Source organism: Argentina anserina, chromosome 5, assembly GCF_933775445.1.
Source record: "Argentina anserina chromosome 5, drPotAnse1.1, whole genome shotgun sequence".
Classification (NCBI taxonomy): Eukaryota; Viridiplantae; Streptophyta; class Magnoliopsida; order Rosales; family Rosaceae; genus Argentina; species Argentina anserina.
This window is the reverse complement of record NC_065876.1, coordinates 17,045,670-17,067,553: the sequence shown is the minus strand read 5'-3', so window position 1 is coordinate 17,067,553 and position 21,884 is coordinate 17,045,670. Positions and strand designations below refer to the sequence as shown.

General features: G+C 39.6%; 3 protein-coding genes across 3 annotated transcripts; 2 read left to right on the top strand and 1 right to left on the bottom strand.

The window, feature by feature from the left end:
- Positions 1–263: 263 nt before the first annotated feature.
- Positions 264–7,593, bottom strand: LOC126794540 (uncharacterized). The gene is made up of 10 exons (XM_050521290.1): positions 7,386–7,593; positions 7,213–7,293; positions 7,010–7,134; positions 6,721–6,881; positions 5,644–5,713; positions 4,770–4,824; positions 3,885–3,968; positions 2,719–2,757; positions 1,966–2,012; positions 264–609 (listed from the first exon to the last, which is right to left on the bottom strand). Exons 1-10 carry the CDS (start codon positions 7,524–7,526, stop codon positions 504–506), a joined length of 909 nt encoding a protein of 302 aa, XP_050377247.1. The 5' UTR covers positions 7,527–7,593; the 3' UTR covers positions 264–503.
- A 3,033-nt stretch (positions 7,594–10,626) lies between these two features.
- LOC126794886 (protein DMP3-like) lies at positions 10,627–11,680 on the top strand. The gene has a single exon (XM_050521680.1). It carries the CDS (start codon positions 10,901–10,903, stop codon positions 11,561–11,563), a length of 663 nt encoding a protein of 220 aa, XP_050377637.1. The 5' UTR covers positions 10,627–10,900; the 3' UTR covers positions 11,564–11,680.
- A 6,529-nt stretch (positions 11,681–18,209) lies between these two features.
- On the top strand, positions 18,210–21,883 carry LOC126793888 (serine/threonine-protein kinase BRI1-like 2). Its single transcript, XM_050520518.1, has one exon. The coding sequence runs from the start codon at positions 18,384–18,386 to the stop codon at positions 21,777–21,779; it is 3,396 nt and encodes a 1,131-aa protein (XP_050376475.1). The 5' UTR covers positions 18,210–18,383; the 3' UTR covers positions 21,780–21,883.
- Position 21,884: the final 1 nt, after the last annotated feature.

Sequence of the window (21,884 nt, the reverse complement as noted above, 5' to 3'; positions counted from 1 at the left end):
TTCATAAATTCTGGCTTGAGTTTAGGGAAGCCAGAGCTTGTGATGAGAAAAACAAGCCTAGTTCCGGGGCATTGTCACATGAGATTGCACTCATGCTAATTAACCAAGATTGGAATGAAAGTTATGAAATCCTGGATTTGCTCAGTTCATATGAGTTACCTATGTTGCGAATAACGTCGTCTTCATAGCTTCCCCATTAGGGACTGATCAATGAGGAAGAGCCATTGCTTTCCTCATCTGAAACTGACAATAATGGCAAAATGTAGAGGGAAAAACATACTTCTCATTTATTCTCATTGCAGTAACTGAAAACCAGCACGGACATATACCAAACCCGTCCATGGGCAGAATCCCTCAGACACATCCTCATTTGACATGAAAACTACATACAACTTGCTGCTGAAAGATACTGATACATCCGTACATTGATATCCTATACAATATGTACAGAATAAGCAGCAAGAACTTTGAGTGAGATCATTGTAGCCTAAATGTATAATCAACTACTTTGGTTCATTTTCAGATAACTTTGATCTAAGATCCTTGAGAGCGTCTACAATTTCTGAGTCAAGATTGTGCTTTAATAACCTCCCCTGAAAAGAAGTTGACCTGAAAAGCTCAACCAGAAACAAAAAACATTAACAGTCAAGCCTTCATAGTAAGGAATTCTACTTCTCTGTACACATGTTTCAGCACCAAGATTATGCTAGTATTGTTTCTAATTACGACAAAGCATTTGTAGCAAGATTATGCTAGTATTGTTTCTAATTACTACAATGGATTTGTAGTAATCAAATGGAATTGTCAAAATGTGATTCACTCATAACCAACCAGAAATCTCTGCCATGATGATGTTCAAAATAGAAATCTAAAGTGATTTATACCTCTTATTCTCTACACTTAATCCATAAGCAATTTTTTCCTGCTAGAACTCGGGAATAAAGGTACGATGTTTCTACATTCTGAATCACTGGTCACCCAAATAATATAAAAAGTTCCACGAGTCGCTTAGGACAAATGCGAAATCAACCGAGCATCTGTCTCAAGTATACATAGTTACTATTCCAGTACTAGAAGTTGATGGTTTATTCCCCATATTTAGATGACCATGTAAATCAATATACACGTCTTGGTATGTAATCATGTATGTCCCACTGAAAGTTCATGTGTCAAAGCCTGACCATGCCACCTAACAAGACACAAGTCGGTTTTTCCAAAACATAAATTGGAATAATGCCTGTAAACCTTATAACTTGTAATGTTTATAATCTAAGGCCGAGAATAGATACTATATTTCTTCAGAATATCATAAATGCAACCTCTTGTGAACCCTGAATCGGTAAATTTGATATTTCAAGTTAGGATAAACCTAGGTGAACCACCTTTCAGTGTACCCCCACCTAGAGCCCACCACATGTGGCAGGTGATATATATATATATATATATATATAGCATTTTCTACCTACCACTTAAAGAACTCGAGACCACAAGCGTAGCGTCGACTTTCATTAGGATCTTAGGCTAACGCTGTGTAGTTAAAGGTAGGCAGATTTTTAATAACGAGATGAAGAAGACAACGTACATTAGTTTTGCTTTCTTTGAGTTACTCTTATGTTTGTTCGAAACAGTAGTTCGAACACCTTAGTTAACCTCTGCTCTCTGAGCTCTGATCATATCTTTACCCTAGCTAGCTACCTCAAACTCTTTCAAAAACTGTAACTCTCTCCAGCATAAAGAAACATGTCGGATGAACGTGTCAATAATGGTACACCAAAAGATGATAGCCAAGCATTAGTCAGTTATCCTGAAGCACATACAATGCAACTCTGCAGTCAAAACAGTTCATAATCTTGAAGGCCCTACGCACGCACGGCATGAACATAGCACTGTTATTATTATTTTTTGTCAATTTCATGAACACAAAATAATACACAGATAGTTATCTGAAGTAGAAATATAGCATACCTGTGTTCTTCAAGCATCCTCTCAACCTCCTTCTGTGATGCTTTAATCTATACTCAAATCACAAGATATAATTATTTTAATGACATATAAAAACAGAATTACATGAAATGATAGGTTGCATTTACAGTTCATTACAATATAAATTTTTAAACTTTGTCCTGACTTAAGGATGACCTTGATATACAGAATGAAATCATCCATACCAAACATCTTTCGGGTCGCCATTTATATGCAAGAACTGAGCTAAGTTGTTAACCCCCAGCCATTTGATTTATCATCAGGACCATTTTTATATTCATCATAGAAATTTGTATATATATATATCTATTTCATGACAATTAGATGACTACATAGTATTAGATTTTGTCCGTTTATTTAGATATGGCCCTTGCAGAGAAAACTCAAGGTAGACAACTTAGATCACAGCATCACTGGCCCCTATTAAATGAGATTTTATTCCTGTTAACATGAGGACCTTATTACTCGGAATTCTCAAACAGAGTTCATAGTTCTTTCTAATTTTTTTTTATTTTATTGCTACAACTGATACACCAAGGAAAATTGAAACTATGTCATAGATCATGTAGTCATATAAATCACATCAATAACAATTTGAACTTAAAACGTTGGGAAAGGATAGAAGCATAATTAGACCAATTGACAAAGAAAATAGTTATTCAAATACTGCACACTAGTGTTCAAAATTCTCCAACATATTGAATGTAAGTACATCACACATGTAGCATGCCTCACCTCAGAAATCAATGCCTTGCTGCTCCAAATGAAAGCTCCCTGAAATATAGCAATATAATTAATAATAACAGGTGGCTGATAAAGTCATGATTGAGCAGATGTTCAATTGCCATCTGTCTTGTAAACTTATTTACAAGGCACCAACATCTAGTTTGCGCCAATGCTACTATGTCATATTCGTACAAAAACTACTCCAAAACGCTTTTTGGTCTTTTACCTTTCATCTATACTCTTCCTGTTTTATTCATATGTATTAAAATGGTCTTATCATCCAATGTAATACAATCTAAAAAATAACACATAAGTGACAATATGAATAAGATTAGAATAGAATAAAAAAATGGAGGAAGAACACTCATTAGGGAAATTTCACAAATGTAATTCTGTAAACCTTTATAGTAAAAATTAACGTAGAACGGGTGGATATGGGATCCACAACCAGAAATCAAATAACAAGATCAAGGATGTCTGAAGAAATTGTGGGAAATAGGATCACTAGAAAACAAAGACAATCTCATCCCTTTTTTTTTTTTAAAGGGAACCCCATCAAAGATTTGGGGTGTATGACACTGTGATGTCCTCTTTTAAATGTCAGCCATTAAGACCAACCCTGACAAGATGAGCAGATAAATATAGCCTCTTCAGTTTGAGGTATAAAAGACCATCAATGTGTTGAAGTGTTTGCCCCAAATGTGATCTCTGTATCCAGACCTATCTGATACTTTTATAAAGGACTTCTACAAAAACTAGATTCTGACAAGATTTTTCAGGCTTTGGTTAGCCCAGACAGCAGTCCTGGATGTGATAGGGGAGATTGTTACTCCAATTTAAAATTATTGAATACATGGTGGAAAGATTAGCTAGTGGTGGACATATATGAGCTTTGTGGCATTGAGAAAAATAATTATGTTTCAATAGATGAATGCAAATAGCAGAAAATGTAACCTAACCAACATCTCAACTCCAGCAGCATGAAGTACGATGTAGAAGCATGAAAACTCATATGGCCGCCAAAAAACACGTAGTAACAAGGAAATAACAAAATGACTAATATACTGCTTATTCTGCCCTAAAATTGGTACTTGGTTGATAAAGATAATAGTCGATATACCTAAAGATTATCATATAAATATAAATTCTAAACAAGAAATGAGGAGAAAACGTACTGCTCCATGTGCTGCATGCTGCTGAACATGATCAGAGGTCACAACCCAAACTTTAGGGCATCCATCTTCCCTTAAAGCTGCAACCTACAGAAAACTCAGAAGTCAAAGATCAAACAATGAAACAGTTTCAGGAATAAAGACCATAGGCAACAACTATTTCTCATTTAACTACCGCATTTAGATAGTGGCTCAGTTAGAACTATGTACATTGTATGACCTTTGGATTCATAACAGACAAGTGTAGCTGCTGTGCAGAACTATAAAGTAGACAGAAAAGATTTACATCTGGAAAATCATGGTGCTTGTGTCATATTAAACTCTCATATTAGACTCATAGATATTGGCCTTCATCTGAATTCTTTTATTGTTTGTCTTTATGATGCAAAACATGAACTATATGAATCAAGTGAACTGTACAGCATAGAGACCTACAACCTTCATCTGATCAACTATGTACAACACAATTCCAAAACTTCAGCTAAAGTACTTAAACATTCAGCATTCCAATCTGAAAAGTTAGCAGTACATGAGCTCTCGCCAAACTCTGAGGGCACATTAAGTTCCTTTTTACCCATAGAACCCACAGAAACAACCATATTCTCAAAGGTATTATATGTATATACTTATACACATATTATGACTTTGATATTTCTTCTCTCTAGGGTACTTCCCCAGGGTCTACGGCTTTTACTTTATAATTAACAATTGTTTATAGCCTTTAAAGAGAAACAAATGATTTTCAATGCAGGAAGTTTTTGAATGAGGAAATGAACTACAATTCAACTTTATTTAGTTTGATAACAAATAGACATATATGTTTATTCATTTTATATAAAAAACAATGCACAGTTCTGTAGTTGGTTTCAGCTCCAAGGCATTTCCCACCTCTTTTTCGATCCATGCATCAGCACAAGTATCACCAGAGAAAATGACATCAACGCTGCAACACTGAACTCTTAGCATTGTGCCTTGCATGAAGTTATTTACAATTAATGGGATTTAATCATGTATAATAACACCTGAGCGAAACATTGCTAAAAAGTTAAAAAAAGATACTTTAAGAAGATGGCATGCCATTCAATATGAACTCTTAAAGACTAATATGTTCACTGACCAAATAAATAAAAGAGAATACATGTGTTGGGAAAATCAACAGAAATCCATTTGCCATCAACGACAGTTGTTCTCCCAAGGCATCCGGAAGAGTTGAAAATGATTAGGCACAGGACAGAGCATGAAAATAATTTTTGGTTGATAACTAAAGTTTTCTTTCGACATTACTAATTTTATCTTGTTTGTATACATCTTCTAGATAGGTTTGGAAAAAACAAAATAAAGAGAATTTTTTCATTATAGAGATTAGTCAAAACAGTTTCAAATGGTGATTCATTGAACTTGATCAGGAATTCATCTGCAAATAAGTGTCAAATCTCTAATAAAAATTATTAAATTTCTGATACAAAGATTTTCTGTGTTGTTCTGGCATAACTGTTCTCATTTTAATATCTTTCATCAAACAATGTATGCATTTGATATTTAAATGTGAAAGATAAAGCCCTTTCACGGAAGGGGATTAACAAGAAAATGTGAAGTTATCACACAAGTGCATTGTACTTATAGAAAATGAAGATGTTGGAAGCAACAAGTGAAGTACAATCACAAACATGTACGTGCAAAAGGAGAGTAGGAGAAGGTCAACATATTCATTTAACTAGAATAGTATATCGCATAATTGTAGTTTTGAATTCAAAAATGGTACCCGACAAAATCTTCCTTATGTGTGGGTTGTCCAGACATCATGGCATCAAATACCACTACCACCTTCACCTCTGTAGATATTTCAAAAATGAATTACAGAAGCGATGACATTTCAGATTAATGTAGGCAAAAAAAATCAAGAATACCATTACAAAAAAAGTTATTTAATATGACGCATAGCACCGAGTCGTTCATTAAGTTATGGCAGAAGTTAAAACTGAATAATCAAAAGATTTATTCAGCTGATGTAACTAAAACTGTAGGTAGATTCATATAGACACATACATATTAACATATATACTATATACATGTATTGAAGTACATTAATATAGGAAAATATTAGGAAAAACTTACAAAAGTTTAAGATCTATAGACTGGGCAAAATAGAATCCACAAACATTAATGTCTTTTCTTTTCTGTTAAAATAAGAAAAACTAATATTAGGAATTAACCCGAGACAGCTTTCTCCAGTGCTCACAGATTTATTATTTAAAGATTTCAGTCAATGAGTAATTGCAGTTACCAAATACAAAATGTAAAGGGAGTCTACATGGGTGTTGAGGGGTCAGGAAAACCAAAGGTTATGGAGCAAAAGAAACTCAGCTAGGTACACATTCAAAATACTGAAATTTGGTTCCCTGACTTCTATCTGTTATTTTTACAGTGAAACTTCAATTAGTCGTAGTCGAAATTGCCAATTATAACTTCAAAGCATAGTCCAAATCCCATACAGCACCTAAAACATGCATATTTGACGTTAACTTCAAATATAACTTCAACCATCTAGTTCCAGATGCTTGATCAAACATGTTTTCTTATGTAGCAAGTTACACCAACATGCACTTAAATATCGTACTTTCAATACAATACCAGCCTCACCAAAAACACAACTCATTATAGACAATGGTTCGCAGCCGATTGAGCTGAAAAGACACATATCTCATATCTGCCCTGTTTCAAAATTCCTCTCACACACCCTTTGTTTCTATAAACCATCATCGGTCCAAATTGGCTCGGGTTAAATACAATCAGGTTTACCACAAATTTTATTCATTTTCAACCAAAACAGGCATTGTACCTCTAAGCATGCTGAAAGTGACAAGCTCATCAATGAGCTTCTGGCGTGCGATCTCCAGTCTCCCATTGACAAAATGTTTCTTCAGCTTGGCCCAATACCCACACACATTGTAACCATCAACAAGCAAGACCGGCACTGCGTTCTCAAACCCCTGGTTCGTACTGCAACAGCAACAAAATCAGCATTACATACCGAACAGCTGTTCATTTTAATAAAAGTCTAGATCATACAATCGACACGACAGATGAAATGACATAGAAGAAAGGAGGAACCTGACAGAGAGCATTACTAGTAGAGAGTGGTGGTGGGGTCACGATAGAGTTCCGGATCATCCGGAACATCTTCCTTAATCACTTTCTTCCTCCTGTACCTAGTAGAATGCTTTGGTGCGCTAGTCTTTCTCTTTTGAAACTCCTATAAAATGGGATGAACGATCATCAAGAATACAGACATAAAAAAAACCGAGAGTGATAACTAAAGTTAAGGACATACCTTCCACAACTTCAAAAGCTGCAAATTCTGCCTGACGTTTGAAGTAATCCTAGGAGGGGGAGGGGGAGTTGGGTCGGGGCCCTGTTTCATAGAGAAGTGATTAATGCAAGCAAAACCCAATTGACATATGGATTGAAAACATTGTTTGTTGAAATAGAGGGAGCGCAGCTGACCGACGATGACTGAGACTTGATGTTCTTGCTCTTGGCCATTATAACAAGCTTGTGACAAGAGCAAGAAGAAGAAGATGAAGAAGAAGAAGATAGGCTACGTGGGAGAAGAAAGAGCGCGGACGACGAGGTCGCCGATTTCATGCTCGTTTCAGCTTATCATGACAAGGCCCCCTCCTGGGTTCGCTCCTTCTCAGACCCAAAGAGAGACAGTGACAGACCCCTCACCTTTGCTACTGCTTTCTATCCAGACCAGTATCCCACCTGGCATTTTCTTTTTTCTTTTTTTCTTTTTTATTTTACTAATACGACAAATTACAATTTTGAGTCAATAACATATTTAACAAGCATATGTTCGAAATTATCACAAGAAAATTTATATCCATTTAGGTTTTAACTTATGGAAGCTGTTAATTTTTAAATTTATACAAGCGATGTTACTGAAGGTCAGTACCGTTACACATTTTTAAGGCCGGTAGGTTTACACCATATGTAAGAGTTAACGTTACAATAAATGCAAATATATGAGAACCAGGTGACTCCCAATAATTCAATGAGTATCAATAGGATTAAGAAATCACTCCTAATAAAAATATAATTAAGAAATACAAGAGACACAATCGAAAATCCCTCACAATCGACAATAAGTAGCATTACACCACGTTTGAGGGTCTATAGCGTTACGATGAATGCAAATATAATAATACTAGCAGAATTGTGATGCATATGTCCAAATATAGCATCGAAGCTTCATAATACATACTTTTTATTCAAAACAAGGTACAAACCACCAAGAAAAAAAACTAATCAAGTATCGCAAACTGACAAACTCTACATTCTTTTCCAAGCCTCCATAGAATCTCAATAGATCCATATGACAGTGTGCTGGAGATGATGGCTGGCAAGCAACGACTCATCCACCAACAATGATTGTAGAAGGAACCTATTGATTCAGGCAAACTGTTGACGCCACCCCCTGAATGGAGTGATCTCCAGCTTAATCTCCTCCTGCTCTGGTCACCGAACAGGTCCTGGAAGACCCATCAGCAGAAATGCCGATCCGGCAACCCCTCTGCTTGCTTGGATATCGCCATTAACGCCACCCATGGTAGCTCGCCTTCAGAGACAGGTATAAGGCACTGGCACACATTCCCATATCGAATAAATGGTCAGATACATTCCCCAATGCACCTATTAATTTGTTGTCGAAACCACCTAAAAGGGATAACGTATTCCTAGGTCCTTAACTCTTTAACTTATTATGTTCCGGATATTAACTTAAGTTTCGGAGGATCGAATGTCGGCGCACCGCTGGCCCTTTGACTTTGACTTGTTGTGTGTAGGTCCTATTGAGCAGACACACCGGAATACAAGGCTACGAGAAACTCAATCCCCCGTATTTAGCTCCCGTAACACGAACCAAATCTCGACATCAACAGTGTTATCCTCACTGCCACTAGAAGAAATGCTAACTAGATCTTCGAGGTCAATTGTAATTTCGGATAGCCCTATAAAAGCGCAAGTAAGCCTAGAGAAGGCCATGAGCTAGAGGGAAACTCTATTCAACCCAAAGCACTAATTCCCTGACCCATAACGAATAGGCTTAGCTCAACTGCCTATCTTGTGCTTGAGAAGGATGTCCCCCAATATTCCAGCAACACCTCGAGGTGCATTTAGTTGTCTTACATGAGACCCGGGATAATTTTCACCCACTGGCATGGCACCTTTCACGCAACCATTCTGCCAACACGATGCCCTTTTCCATCATCAACTACCGCCCTGTCTTTCCTCCCAAATATTCAAGCATGACAGTCGTCGTATATATCTTTTCTACAACTATCACTTGTTCCAAATCTCTCGAGGTCAAGGTCGAGGTCATCAAAGTGAAAACTCGCATAATGTACTTATGCATGGAACCTTGGATAACTTTCCTCATCTTTTTGGCTTAGAATAAATGCTCTGATGAATCAGTATGTGAGGCCTAGCTAGGAAGCTACCATGCAGGTAGGTTACGAATCCCATATCACCCAATGAAGAGTGGAAGTTGTGTTTATATATATACATATATGAGCAGGGTCACCTTCTTATAGTGAGGATGTGTTTTTGGGTGTTACCTTACCAGAAACACCATTAGAGCCAGTGGACCTAAAGCAGACATATATATCCTCAGCCATATAAACTACGATGTTACATGGTCCATGATGATCGAAAAAGTCTCAACGGCCTTTGATTTTGTTTAAGAGAGTGAGTATTTTTTTTTTGTAAAACGTTAGCTAGACAAATAATTTTGAGCCGTATAAAATATTATCTACCTAAATGCTGACAAATAGAGTACATCGACTCCCAAATTTATTATAAACAACCAAATTCACACACCTAAAATCACATCCACCTTCCAAGACAATGAACTTACTACAATAAAAAGCATCTTTCTTAGCATATTAACATAGCGTTTTCCATAGCGTGAGCTGGCATAGTGTTTATTAAAACGTTATCAAATCCTACAATACCGTTTTTCTCACGTTGTCAATGAATGTTTGTGGTGTAGTACTACTAGAAATTAGAGTGCTAGAAAAGATTAGAAACAGAGATCAACAGGAACGACCAAAATTCCCTAGCAAGTGAACCTTAATGGCATGTTTACTTCAAAGTAATGGAATTGTATTCCCCCGGAATCGATTCCATTTCGGTATTTACTTGCGTAGAGGAATGAGATTTGTGGTGGGGCCCACCTTTCAAACCCATATGGAATTCCGGGAGAGACTCAGATTTGTAATCCAAGGGGCCAAGGTCAGAATGGGAAGGAATGAAAAATTGCTTCTGAAAATATCCTTGTGATTTCCCAAATTACCCAACCCTAGAGTTTTATTCGATTTGTAAAAAAAGTATTTTGGTAATTAACTTAAATTTAATTTTAATTTTTTATCGTAAGTAGATAACAATAATCGTAATTAGTTTCATTCTTATTTCTCTCGTATTATTCAATTTCGTCTCTCATTCTTTCTGATTCCTATTCCAGATGAGTTCAATTCCAAGTAAACGTGCTATAAAAATCAAATATGATTTAGTAGATTGAGTAATAACAAAACAAGTTTAGCGAGCTACGTTCTTGCAGAAGCTGGTGACCGGGTTTGGTGAGCTTAGGTGATGATCTTCTGTAGCTTTGCATAAAGAAATTGTCAAAATGGCTGTCATTGACACTATTAGCCTATCTATTATTCAAATACAAAAACGTTAAGCAATTAAACACACCATCATGTATGTATATAATATTTATATATGAGCCCGAGGAATATTGAAGATGTCAAAGCTTGACCTAACAGGAAACTCATCGGAAATGAGAAACAACAACTAATCTTCCTTCACGATCATATGAGTTTCGTCAACCTTAATCCTTCATAGTTGTACAGCCATCTGTCTGTCTCTCTATAAATATAGTCATTAATCCAACTATCCAAGTCATCTGTATCTACGAAATCGAACCTCAATCGATCATCTGAACAAATCACCAAATTAACATGTCTCTAAGACCAAGTAGAGCAACTCCGGTATCAGATACAAGCAGCGACGATGAGGATAATAGGCAACCTGTAAAGGTGGTTCAGGACAACAATCAAGCTTCTTCCATATCACAACGCGCCATCTCTCAAACTCTAACCAGCACAGCCAACCTCGCAAACCTGCTCCCCACGGGGACCCTTCTGGCTTTCCAACTCCTCATACCAGTCTTCACCAACAACGGCTCCTGCGACGCCGCCACTCGGCCCATGACCTTGTTCCTGTTGCTCCTCTTCGCCCTCTCCTGCTTCCTCGCCTCCTTCACTGACAGCGTCAAGGCCTCTAACGGACAGGTGTACTACGGCATGGCCACTCGCAAAGGCCTCTTTGTGTTTGACTCGTCCGCAATTGCAGCAGCTGGTGCTGCTCTACCAGATTTGATCAAGTACAGGCTGAGCTTCATTGATTTTGTTCATGCTTTTCTCTCCGTCTTGGTGTTTGGTGCTGTGGCTTTCAGGGACAAGAACGTCGTGGGCTGCTTATATCCCATGCCTGGTCATGAAACTCAGGAGGTTCTGGACATTGTTCCCATTGGTGTTGGCCTCCTTTGTAGTCTGCTGTTCGTTGTTTTCCCCACCACAAGACATGGCATTGGTTACCCACTCTCATCTGGCAACCCGTAATATCTCTAGCTCTTTTTTCTTTTCTTTTTTCTGGTACACTTTCTAGGTCTGGTTGTCCCTCTCTTTGTACATGTGACTTGCAGCTGAATAAATTAGTTACGTACACGTTATGTTGCATTATACAAGAAAATGTGCTTAGAGGGGTTTTAATCGAGCACTCCATCATGCGGAGCCACCAAACGGCTAAATGAACCCATATTTTTGGTCAACAAAATTGTATCAAAGAAAAGTTTAGATTCTTGCCAAAAGATTGCCTTACCTGTTGGCTGTTGCCCGTATACTCGGCTACAGTGAGAAATGATGGAACCCGTCTCCCTTGTGCAAAAGTGCAAAACCATACTCCTTGATTTTTTTTATCGAGTAAGCTAGTTTTTCATGAACATAATAACTTTTCACTTATAAAAGACAGGACTATCAAAATCATCATCTGAATATACAAAACCCTCGAGCGAAATAATACTCGACAAGAGGAAAATTCTCATCAATGTAGACTAAATCAGAATCAAACAAGCGTCCTCTCTATTTGGTCTCAATGACTATACTAATCTAAAATCATGCAACAAGTGATGTTATATGAATTTTATGTTTAATGATTTTTTAATGGTGGTTTACTTAGTTTGTTGATATTAGGGAAGAGGGGATTTAATTTCTTGCGTTACAGCAGTAAGTATGTTCTCTTCAAATCAAAGTTTATATAATTAGCTAATTAAGAAAGCAAAGTGTAATTATTCTAAAACCTAACCTAGGTCGCTCCTGTTTGCTGAAGACTTCAAGGGGAGATTTCTCCTGACAGGGATCCTGGCTTCAATTGGTTGGTCGATGCATGCAGATGTAACTAGACCAAATCGGTTTGTCTATGCACAATCGGTTTTTGGTACATTCTATGTGGAGGCATGACATTCCCGGTGAAATTGAATGAGTCTGCTGATAAATTTATTCCAGCCTCGAGGAGATTGCATTTTAGCCCAATTAGATCTATCTTGATCGATTCTTCTTCACCTAGAGGGCTTATTCACCACCTCGAGGGATTGTGCTTCAATGTATTCCAAACCTCAAGGAGACTACATTTCACTCATGTTTCTGGCGTATCCTGTAGCTCTCCGGCCAGTAGATCCTCGTTGTATTGTCACACTAGCAAACTGTGGTTAGCATGGGAAGGTCCGGTGTTACCGGATTATCCCACTTAGTTAGTATTGATCCTTTGTAGTGGTGAATAGTGTGTAGAAAGAGTAGCATTACTTTCTATCGTGGTTGGATGCAGACATGCAGTTATTATATAGCCAATCAGGGAAGGGTCTTTTGGGGGCTACTCTCGATGTGGGATTGAGGTCCTTCCCTGAGGTACGTCGTCTTACTTCTTCCATGGTCTTTAGGATTGCTCCAATCTTGGGCGCGGCCATACCGTTTGTGGGATCAACATCAGGCTCCCGCCTGTTGGTGTTGGGCTTAATGGAGCGGGTTCATGTGGCCTAGTACCGGTCATATTGCTAGTATAAGTTGTTTATGAATTTTCTCGACTCAATCAAATTTCTCGAAAGAAAATTCTCTTTGAGTGGTTTATGAATTTTCTCCTGATTAGGGAAAGTAGGAGACGGAAATGAGTGAAGCCCTAATATATAGGTTAGAATTAAAAAAAAATGGAGGTTGTCGTTGATGAGCAAGAAATAAGAAGAAAAAAAAGAGAGCAGGGTTTATGACTAAATCTAAAAAAATATCTTGTAGAAAATACTAAAAGAAACTGGTTACTAGCTAAGAAGTTTTGTCACACCTGTGATATGATGGAGCATGTTGAAGGGAAGCATGATGGACCTCCAGATGTGTTAGAGGCTAGGGTTGTGGGTTTGAATTTGGAAAGCTCTGCATCGGGTCTGGCGGTGGCACATGGAGTGGGCCTCAACGGGTTCCAAAAAGAAAATTTGGCCCAAAGAAGAAAGCTTTGGAAGATAGTGGGAACCCCAAGCCCAAGCAAATGGAGTTGTAAAATAAGTCATCAAAATAATGAGGAGTCAGGTTAAACCGATCAAGCACAAGGCACACACCCATCGAGGGTGTTCTTAGTAGTCTCGGCCTCATCAAGCAGAAGCACACACCCATCAACTTACAACTCTAATTTGAAGTATGCATCAACACACCATATCTTTACCGGAATTTTATTTATTTATAGTGTCTCTCATATTAATATAGCTGTTGTGCTTGAGATAATATTGTAGTGGGGCCGTGGGGGTGTTCCTTTTGATGCAAAATACTGAAAATAGTGGTATACTTAAGGAAGAAGAGGGTTAGAGTAAGACCAAGTTGTCGTTGATGGCACGCCAAGGGCCCCGATCCTACTATTTGCATTCTCTGCATAAGTCTGATGATTGGTGGTTTATGTTTATCCCTAGACCTCAAGAATTAGGGGTGGGCACGGACGAGATGAGACGGGACGGGGCTCATCCCACGTCCCATTCCACTCTTTTAAATCGGGACGGGATCAGGACGGGATGAGGGTTTTTAAGAATGCATCTCACTCGGGATTAATCCCGGTTGGGACGGGACGGGACAAATCACACCTTCATATGAAATTAAATAAAAACCTATATTTTTACTTTTTCATTAACAAAGTAACATTCAATAATAAAATTTTAACAAAAAAAATACATATTATGTTCAAAATATTATAATTTACCATTTTCTATTTGAGTTGATATAATTTTGGAGTTATTAAGAACATAAATTAGTTTCATTTTAATACAAATATATAATAGTTTTTAAGTTTTTATTAAAGGTGGGATGAGACGGGACGAAGTGAGATATAAATTATTCGTCCCACGTCCCGTCCCACGTCCGGTCCCACGTCCCGTCCCACGTCCCGTCCCACTATTTTGAAACGGGACAGAATCGGGACGGGATAAATATTTTTAGACCTCCGTCCCGTCCCGTCCTGTCCCTATGAATTTCGGGACAAGATCGGGACGAGATCGGGATTTCCGTTTTTTATGTCCACCACTATCAAGAACCACGTAGATTTTCCCATAGGTCTATTTCTCTTTGTTTCCAGTTCTTAAGTGTGTGATATTAATATTGTGCAAATGATTACGAATGGTACATGATTCCCTAGCCTTGGCGTGCAAGCCTTCCAAGTTTCATATTTGGCTATTGTTCATCATTTGCTTTGATGGGACATAGAGTGCATGCTAATGTGCTATGGCTTATCATTTCTATGGACCTTCAAATATTTCCCAGAATCTTATTAATGATTTAATCTTCTACGTACTTCCTACTGATCAGATTCAAATGAACTGAACCTCATTACTGTAACTTGAGATGAGTCTAAAGTTTCTTTTGCCTCAGAAGTGGTCAGACACTACCAAACAGAAAGGTTTCAAGACTAGAGCAGTGAGTGGTTCTTGTTTTTGGTCGATTCAGTGAGTGGTTCAGTCCACCTCAAAGTTGACCAGGCCGTGAAAAATGACAATCATTCTCTCTGCCTTGAAAGGCTTCACTGCTAACTTTACTACAGTTTTAGGGATTGGGGAGGTCTACTATATATCTCTATCATTGTCTATGTAATTGCCCTTATTGTTCTCAAACCCAACTTTATATTCGAAACAATCACGGGTATTCACTATCCGTTGGCAGAATCTCTGTAGTTATCCCATTGTACTCAAATGAAAAGTAGCTATACATAGCTATGGAGAAGATAAGATGTTTCTTTCGTTTCAAGAGAGGGAAAAATCATACGACGCATTGTTATAAATTGTTGATGAACCAAGTGTGCGACTATGCAGCCTTAATTCATAAACAGGTCCCAAAGTGATATCATATAATCATTAAAGAAGAAAAACTGGACACTAATTATAAATCTCATAATGACAGAGTTAACACCTTTATCACAGTCAAAAACTCAAAATGCAATATTGATCCACCCATATCATTATTTCTTTGGACTGAGAGGATTTCCCTGTTTCTTTCTAGCCACCCTAGCCATTAGCCAAATCAATTTCTATACCAATAAGGGGAACAAGTTGTGAAAATGTTATATATAAATCTCTAGCTGCACAGAACTAATTACTGTGCTTAGCGATTATGTTAGTTATAGGATTAACCCTAAGGTCCATGTAGCTTTGAATTCCTCCAGGCAAAGCATGTCTATCAATCCTGGACTTCTTTTTATGCAGCAGCAAGTACGCACTGAGAGATCCCCGGCTGTCAGACCAAAAAAGAGAGATCACCAGCTGCGGTCTCCCACCGCACTCCGACCGGCCCGTAAGATTAAGACGTGAAGTAGTCCCACTAATCAGCAATCATATGATTTTGATCCCGATTAAAACGAGAAGAAAAACTTAACACCATGCTAAAGTAATAGTCGCAAGGTTAAATACTTTTTCAACTGCATGAGAGAGTTAACTTTTGTGTTAGGTTAGCAGAATGATTTAATTTAATTTATACCACAGTTGACTTATTTGCTCTGTTGGTCCTGGTTGAACTAGTAAAACCACTATGCTCATGGAGTTAGGTCCTTTGAAGCCCTATAATGGCATCAAAGATGATCATACAGAGAGTGAGTAGTAGCTGACATTGCATTCCGGAATCCAAGATATATGACTTTAGCTTTACATAGCTTAATGTTACGGACCTAGTCATTCGGCTGCCATATTTGATCCATGCGGCGCTCCATCTCTATGGAGCCAGCCTTATCCAACGAGGCAATGCACTGGTTTCGCCCTGCCTTGGGCTCATCAGGGAATCGGCTCCAGACCCCAACCTGTGTGTAGGGCGGCCAACTCCTTTTTTCGACGTTAAGTCCCTAACTAGCGACAAGCTCCGCAAATTTAACCGAGTCGGCCTGCTTGAACCTCTTGGAAGGAGCAGTCATATATCACCCACACTTTTAATCTTGGAGCAAATTCCACTTATGCCTGATGTTCTTATAACCAACGACGCCCACAATTGACACTCCCGAAAACGGGACGTGACATCCTCCCCCACCAAACTTGGTGTACGCACTCGTACATCCCCACTTGCGGTCCGCGTAACCCTTGTACGCCCGCGATACCTAGAGCGACGAAAATGAGTTCCCAAAGATCGCCTAACAATGACTTCGCGTCGGATCTCTCGTCCTGTAACTTTGCCAAGGATCCTCTCGTCTGGTCCTCCCCCTGGAGACAACCCTGCCTACTCGACTCCCCCACGGAGCCCCCAGTATCTTGGAGACACGACGACATGTGTAAGCACTAGGCGACACAACGACAGCGATGTTGAGGCGGCTCTGATACAACTTGTCACGGATCTAGCCATTCGGCTGCCATACTTGGTTCATGCGGTGCTCCATCCCAATGGAGTCAGCCTTATCCAACGGGGCAATGCACTGGTTTCGCCCTGCCTTGGGCTCATGAGGGGATCGGCTTCAGACCCCAACATGTGTGTAGGGCGGCCAACTTCTTTCTTCGACGTTAAGTCCCTGACTAGCGAAAAACTCTCCAAACTTTACCGGGTCAGCCTGCCTGAACCATTCGGAAGGAGCAGCCATATATCACCCACACTTTTAATCTTGGAGCAAATCCCACTTATGTCTGATGTTCTTATAACCAGCGACTCCCACGATTAACACTCTAAAAAACGGGACGTGACATTAAGCTCATATCATCATCAAACTGTAACAAAGCAAAAAAATGATGGTCCCAATTCAAGCTCTAAAGTGTACTGATCGAGATTAATAAATGGTTAGTTTCAATCGAATCGATCTGGCTAGGGTTAAACCTCTTTCAATCCAGATTGCCAAGCAAGAAAAAAAAACTCCAAAGCAAAACCAAATGGGGGCATGACAATTGATCATTAGCCTCCCATGCCATTTCCATCAACCACATGCACTCTGCAACCATTGATGCCGTTCCTGTATATGAAGCCAGTGGACCTGATTCTCTGTGTTTCATCCCCATATTATATGTAATCTGTGTTTCATCCCCATATAATCTGTGTTTCATCCCCATATTATATGTAATCTGTGTTTCATCCCCATATTATATGTAATCTGTGTTTCATCCATTGAACTGTATTATCCATTCTGGTGCAATTTCCAGCTTTTGGGCCACCATCTACCATATTATTTACTACCAATCACTAGCTTTCAATGAAGAGCATGGAATATATCAGAAAGAGCAACAACACTGGTCTCGCAAGTGTACATAGACTAGTTATGAGTGATCCAAATGGGTGCATGACTCGTATTTTTCTATGGCGCTAGTGTCTAATCTATCGACATTCGACTCTAGAGTTTTAATACTCTCGAACACTATGAATAACACATCTAACTATCACGTACTACTTAAATTCATACTTCAGAAATTCCTTTACAGGAAACATTCTCACGTTTCTGACAGTGACCCAATAATTGTTTATTATTCTTATGTATTTATATATTTAGCGCCGATCTTAGATAGGTATTTGTCTGTGGATCCCTACACCTTTTGACCAAAAGTCAAATCCATTCCCTGATCACTTGATTCTTCCACAGTTCATGGTACTGGAAATGATCGAGAATCGTATGACTCTACATAGTACATATATGATAGAATCCACTTCAATTCCAACTTCAATCCAATTCCCTTCTTTCCGTATTATCCCCACCTTCAATGCTTTCAGTTTTATAACAACAAAAAGCACCTTCCTTTTCCTAAAGCTACCACCCTCCTCTGCTTTGCTTTGCCACAACAATGCTCATCATACTCACCACTCTCTCTCACTCTACTCACTAGACTCTCTTTACACGCTTTCTCACTGATCACTGTCTCAGAACCTCACTCCTCTTCCAGAGAAACAAACTTGTGTCCTCAATGCAATGCAGAACACTAATCCACTTCAGCTTTTTCTTCATCTTTCACTGATCATACTTGTTTCCACAGCTGAACAAGTCGTTCCTTCGATCAAAACCGATGCCGAGTCGCTTCTCAAGTTCAAACAGATGATTGACAAGGACCCAAATGGAGTTTTATCAAGTTGGCAGCTTGGTAAAAGTCCATGCACCTGGTTTGGAATCACATGCACTACAGGCAGAGCAACTCAGCTCGATCTCAGCGGTGGTTTACTAGTTGGGACAATCTCTTTCGACCCTTTCTCTTCTCTTGATATGCTCTCTGTCTTGAAACTCTCTTCCAACTCGTTCAATGTAAATTCCACTTCTTTGCTTCAGCTTCCAAGTCGTCTCAAACAGCTTGATCTGTCCTTCACCGGTCTCTCCGGTCTTGTTCCTGAGAGCCTTTTCTCAAGGTGTCCAAGTCTCGAAACGGTAAATCTTGGTTTCAATAACTTAACGGGTCCTTTGCCCAAGGACTTGTTGTTGAACTCTGATAAACTACAAGCTCTAGACTTGTCTTATAACAACCTAACCGGGTCCATTTCTAGTTTCAAAATCGACAAGTATTCTTGTTCTTCATTAGCTCAGCTTGATTTTTCAGGGAACCGCATAAGCGGTTCCCTTCCTATGTCCTTCTCTAACTGCACTGGTCTCAAAACCATAAACTTGGCATATAATATGCTTACAGGGGGAATCCCAAAATCATTTGGGCAACTCGGCAGTCTACAAAGACTGGACCTTTCTCACAACCAAATCACCAGTTGGATACCTCCTGAATTGGGAAATGCATGCAACTCGCTTTTAGAGCTTAAGCTTTCATTCAACAACTTCACTGGCCCAATCCCATCTACTTTCTCCTCTTGTTCTTGGCTCCAACTTCTTGATCTTTCCAACAACAACATATCAGGCCCCTTGCCAGATTCTCTCTTCCAGAACCTCACCTCATTGGAGAGCTTGCTTTTGAGTAACAATATCATATCTGGATCGTTTCCAGGTTCCATTTCAGCTTGCAAAAGCCTGCAGGTTATAGACTTGAGCTCTAACAAGATATCTGGTGTGATCCCGGGTGATTTATGTCCTGGAGCTGCTTCACTTCAGGAGCTGAGAATGCCGGATAACCTTATCATGGGAGAAATCCCGGCGGAACTTTCACAGTGTTCGCAGCTGAAGACTATTGATCTGAGCTTGAACTATCTCAACGGTTCGATTCCAGCTGAGCTTGGGAAGTTGGAGAATCTGCAGCAGCTGATAGCATGGTACAATGGCTTGGAGGGGAGAATCCCACCAGACTTGGGAAAGTGCAAGTATCTCAAGGATCTCATTCTCAATAATAATCGCCTCAGTGGAGAAATCCCAACCGAATTGTTCAGTTGCAGTAATATTGAGTGGATATCATTAACAAGCAATAGAATCAGTGGTGAAATCCCAAGGGAGTTTGGAGTCTTGACAAGGCTGGCTGTTCTGCAACTTGGGAATAACAGCTTGAGTGGTCAGATACCAGGAGAGTTGGCAAATTGTAGCAGTTTGGTTTGGTTGGATTTGAACAGTAACAAGCTAACTGGAGAAATCCCAGCAAGACTAGGAAGGCAACTCGGAGCAAAATCACTGAGTGGAATTCTGTCTGGGAACACTTTGGTGTTTGTTCGCAATGTGGGGAATTCTTGTAAAGGAGTAGGAGGTTTGTTAGAGTTTGCTGGAATCAGACCTGAAAGGCTTTTGCAGGATCCAACTTTGAAGACTTGTGATTTCACAAGATTGTACTCTGGTCCTGTCCTAAGTTTGTTTACAAAGTACCAAACACTTGAATATCTTGATCTTTCTTATAATCAGCTCCGCGGGAAGATCCCTGATGAAATGGGAGAGATGATTGCGCTACAAGTTCTCGAATTAGCTCACAACCAGTTATCTGGTGAGATTCCTGCATCGCTTGGCCAGCTTAAAAATTTAGGTGTGTTTGATGCATCACATAACAGACTGCAGGGTCATATCCCAGATTCATTCTCCCAGTTATCATTTTTGGTTCAAATTGATTTGTCTTACAATGAACTGACTGGGGAGATTCCCACAAGGGGACAACTGAGTACACTTCCAGCTACCCAATATTCAAACAATCCAGGACTTTGTGGGGTTCCATTGCCAGACTGCTCAAGCAGCAATGACCAACCAAGCACCAATCCTAGCTATGAGGATGCAGCCAAAGCAAGCCGAAAGTCATCAGTTGCGTCATGGGCTAATAGCATTGTTGTGGGGATCCTTATTTCTGTTGCTTCAGTGTGTGTACTGATAGTGTGGGGCATAGCAGTGCGGTCAAGGCGAAAGGAAGCGCAGGAGATGAAGATGCTTAATCGCTTACAGGCATCTCGTGCAGCAACCACATGGAAAATAGACAAAGAGAAAGAACCATTGAGCATCAATGTTGCTACATTTCAGAGACAGCTACGGAAGCTCAAGTTCTCCCAACTGATTGAGGCAACCAATGGCTTCTCAGCAGATAGTCTTATAGGTTCTGGAGGTTTTGGAGAAGTGTTCAAGGCGACGTTGAAAGATGGTTCAAGTGTTGCTATCAAGAAACTCATACGACTGAGCTGCCAAGGTGACCGCGAATTCATGGCAGAGATGGAAACTCTGGGAAAGATTAAGCATAGAAATCTTGTGCCCTTATTAGGCTACTGCAAAATCGGTGAAGAAAGGCTACTAGTCTATGAGTTCATGGAGTATGGCAGCCTCGAAGAAATGCTCCATGGGAGAAATAGGACGCGCGACAGAAAGATTTTAACATGGGAAGAAAGGAAAAAGATTGCAAGAGGTGCAGCTAAAGGACTGTGTTTCCTCCACCACAACTGCATACCTCACATTATACACAGAGACATGAAGTCGAGCAATGTATTGTTGGACAATGAAATGGAAGCAAGAGTTTCGGATTTTGGAATGGCGAGGCTCATAAGTGCACTTGACACACACTTGAGTGTAAGCACTCTAGCAGGCACCCCTGGCTATGTTCCACCAGAATACTACCAAAGCTTCCGGTGCACTGCAAAAGGCGATGTCTATTCATTTGGGGTTGTCCTGTTGGAGCTTGTGACAGGAAAGCGGCCAACTGACAAGGAGGACTTTGGGGACACTAACTTAGTGGGGTGGGCGAAAATGAAAGTGAGAGAAGGGAAGCAGATGGAAGTGATAGACGATGAATTGGTTTCGGCAGCAGCCCAAGGAAGCGATGAAACAGAAGCAGAAGAAGTGAGAGAGATGGTGAGGTATTTGGAAATAACACTTCGATGTGTTGATGACTTCCCTTCCAAAAGGCCTAACATGTTGCAGGTGGTGGCCTTGCTCCGCGAGCTGACGCCCGAATCAGCAAGTGGAAGCAGCAACAGCGCTTGAGTCTTGTTTTTTTTTTTTTCTGTTTATTATGATCCCCATTGTAAGAAGCTTTTGTTGCTCAGATATATCAAACATGTTCTTGCACAACCTAGCTACTTAGCGTAT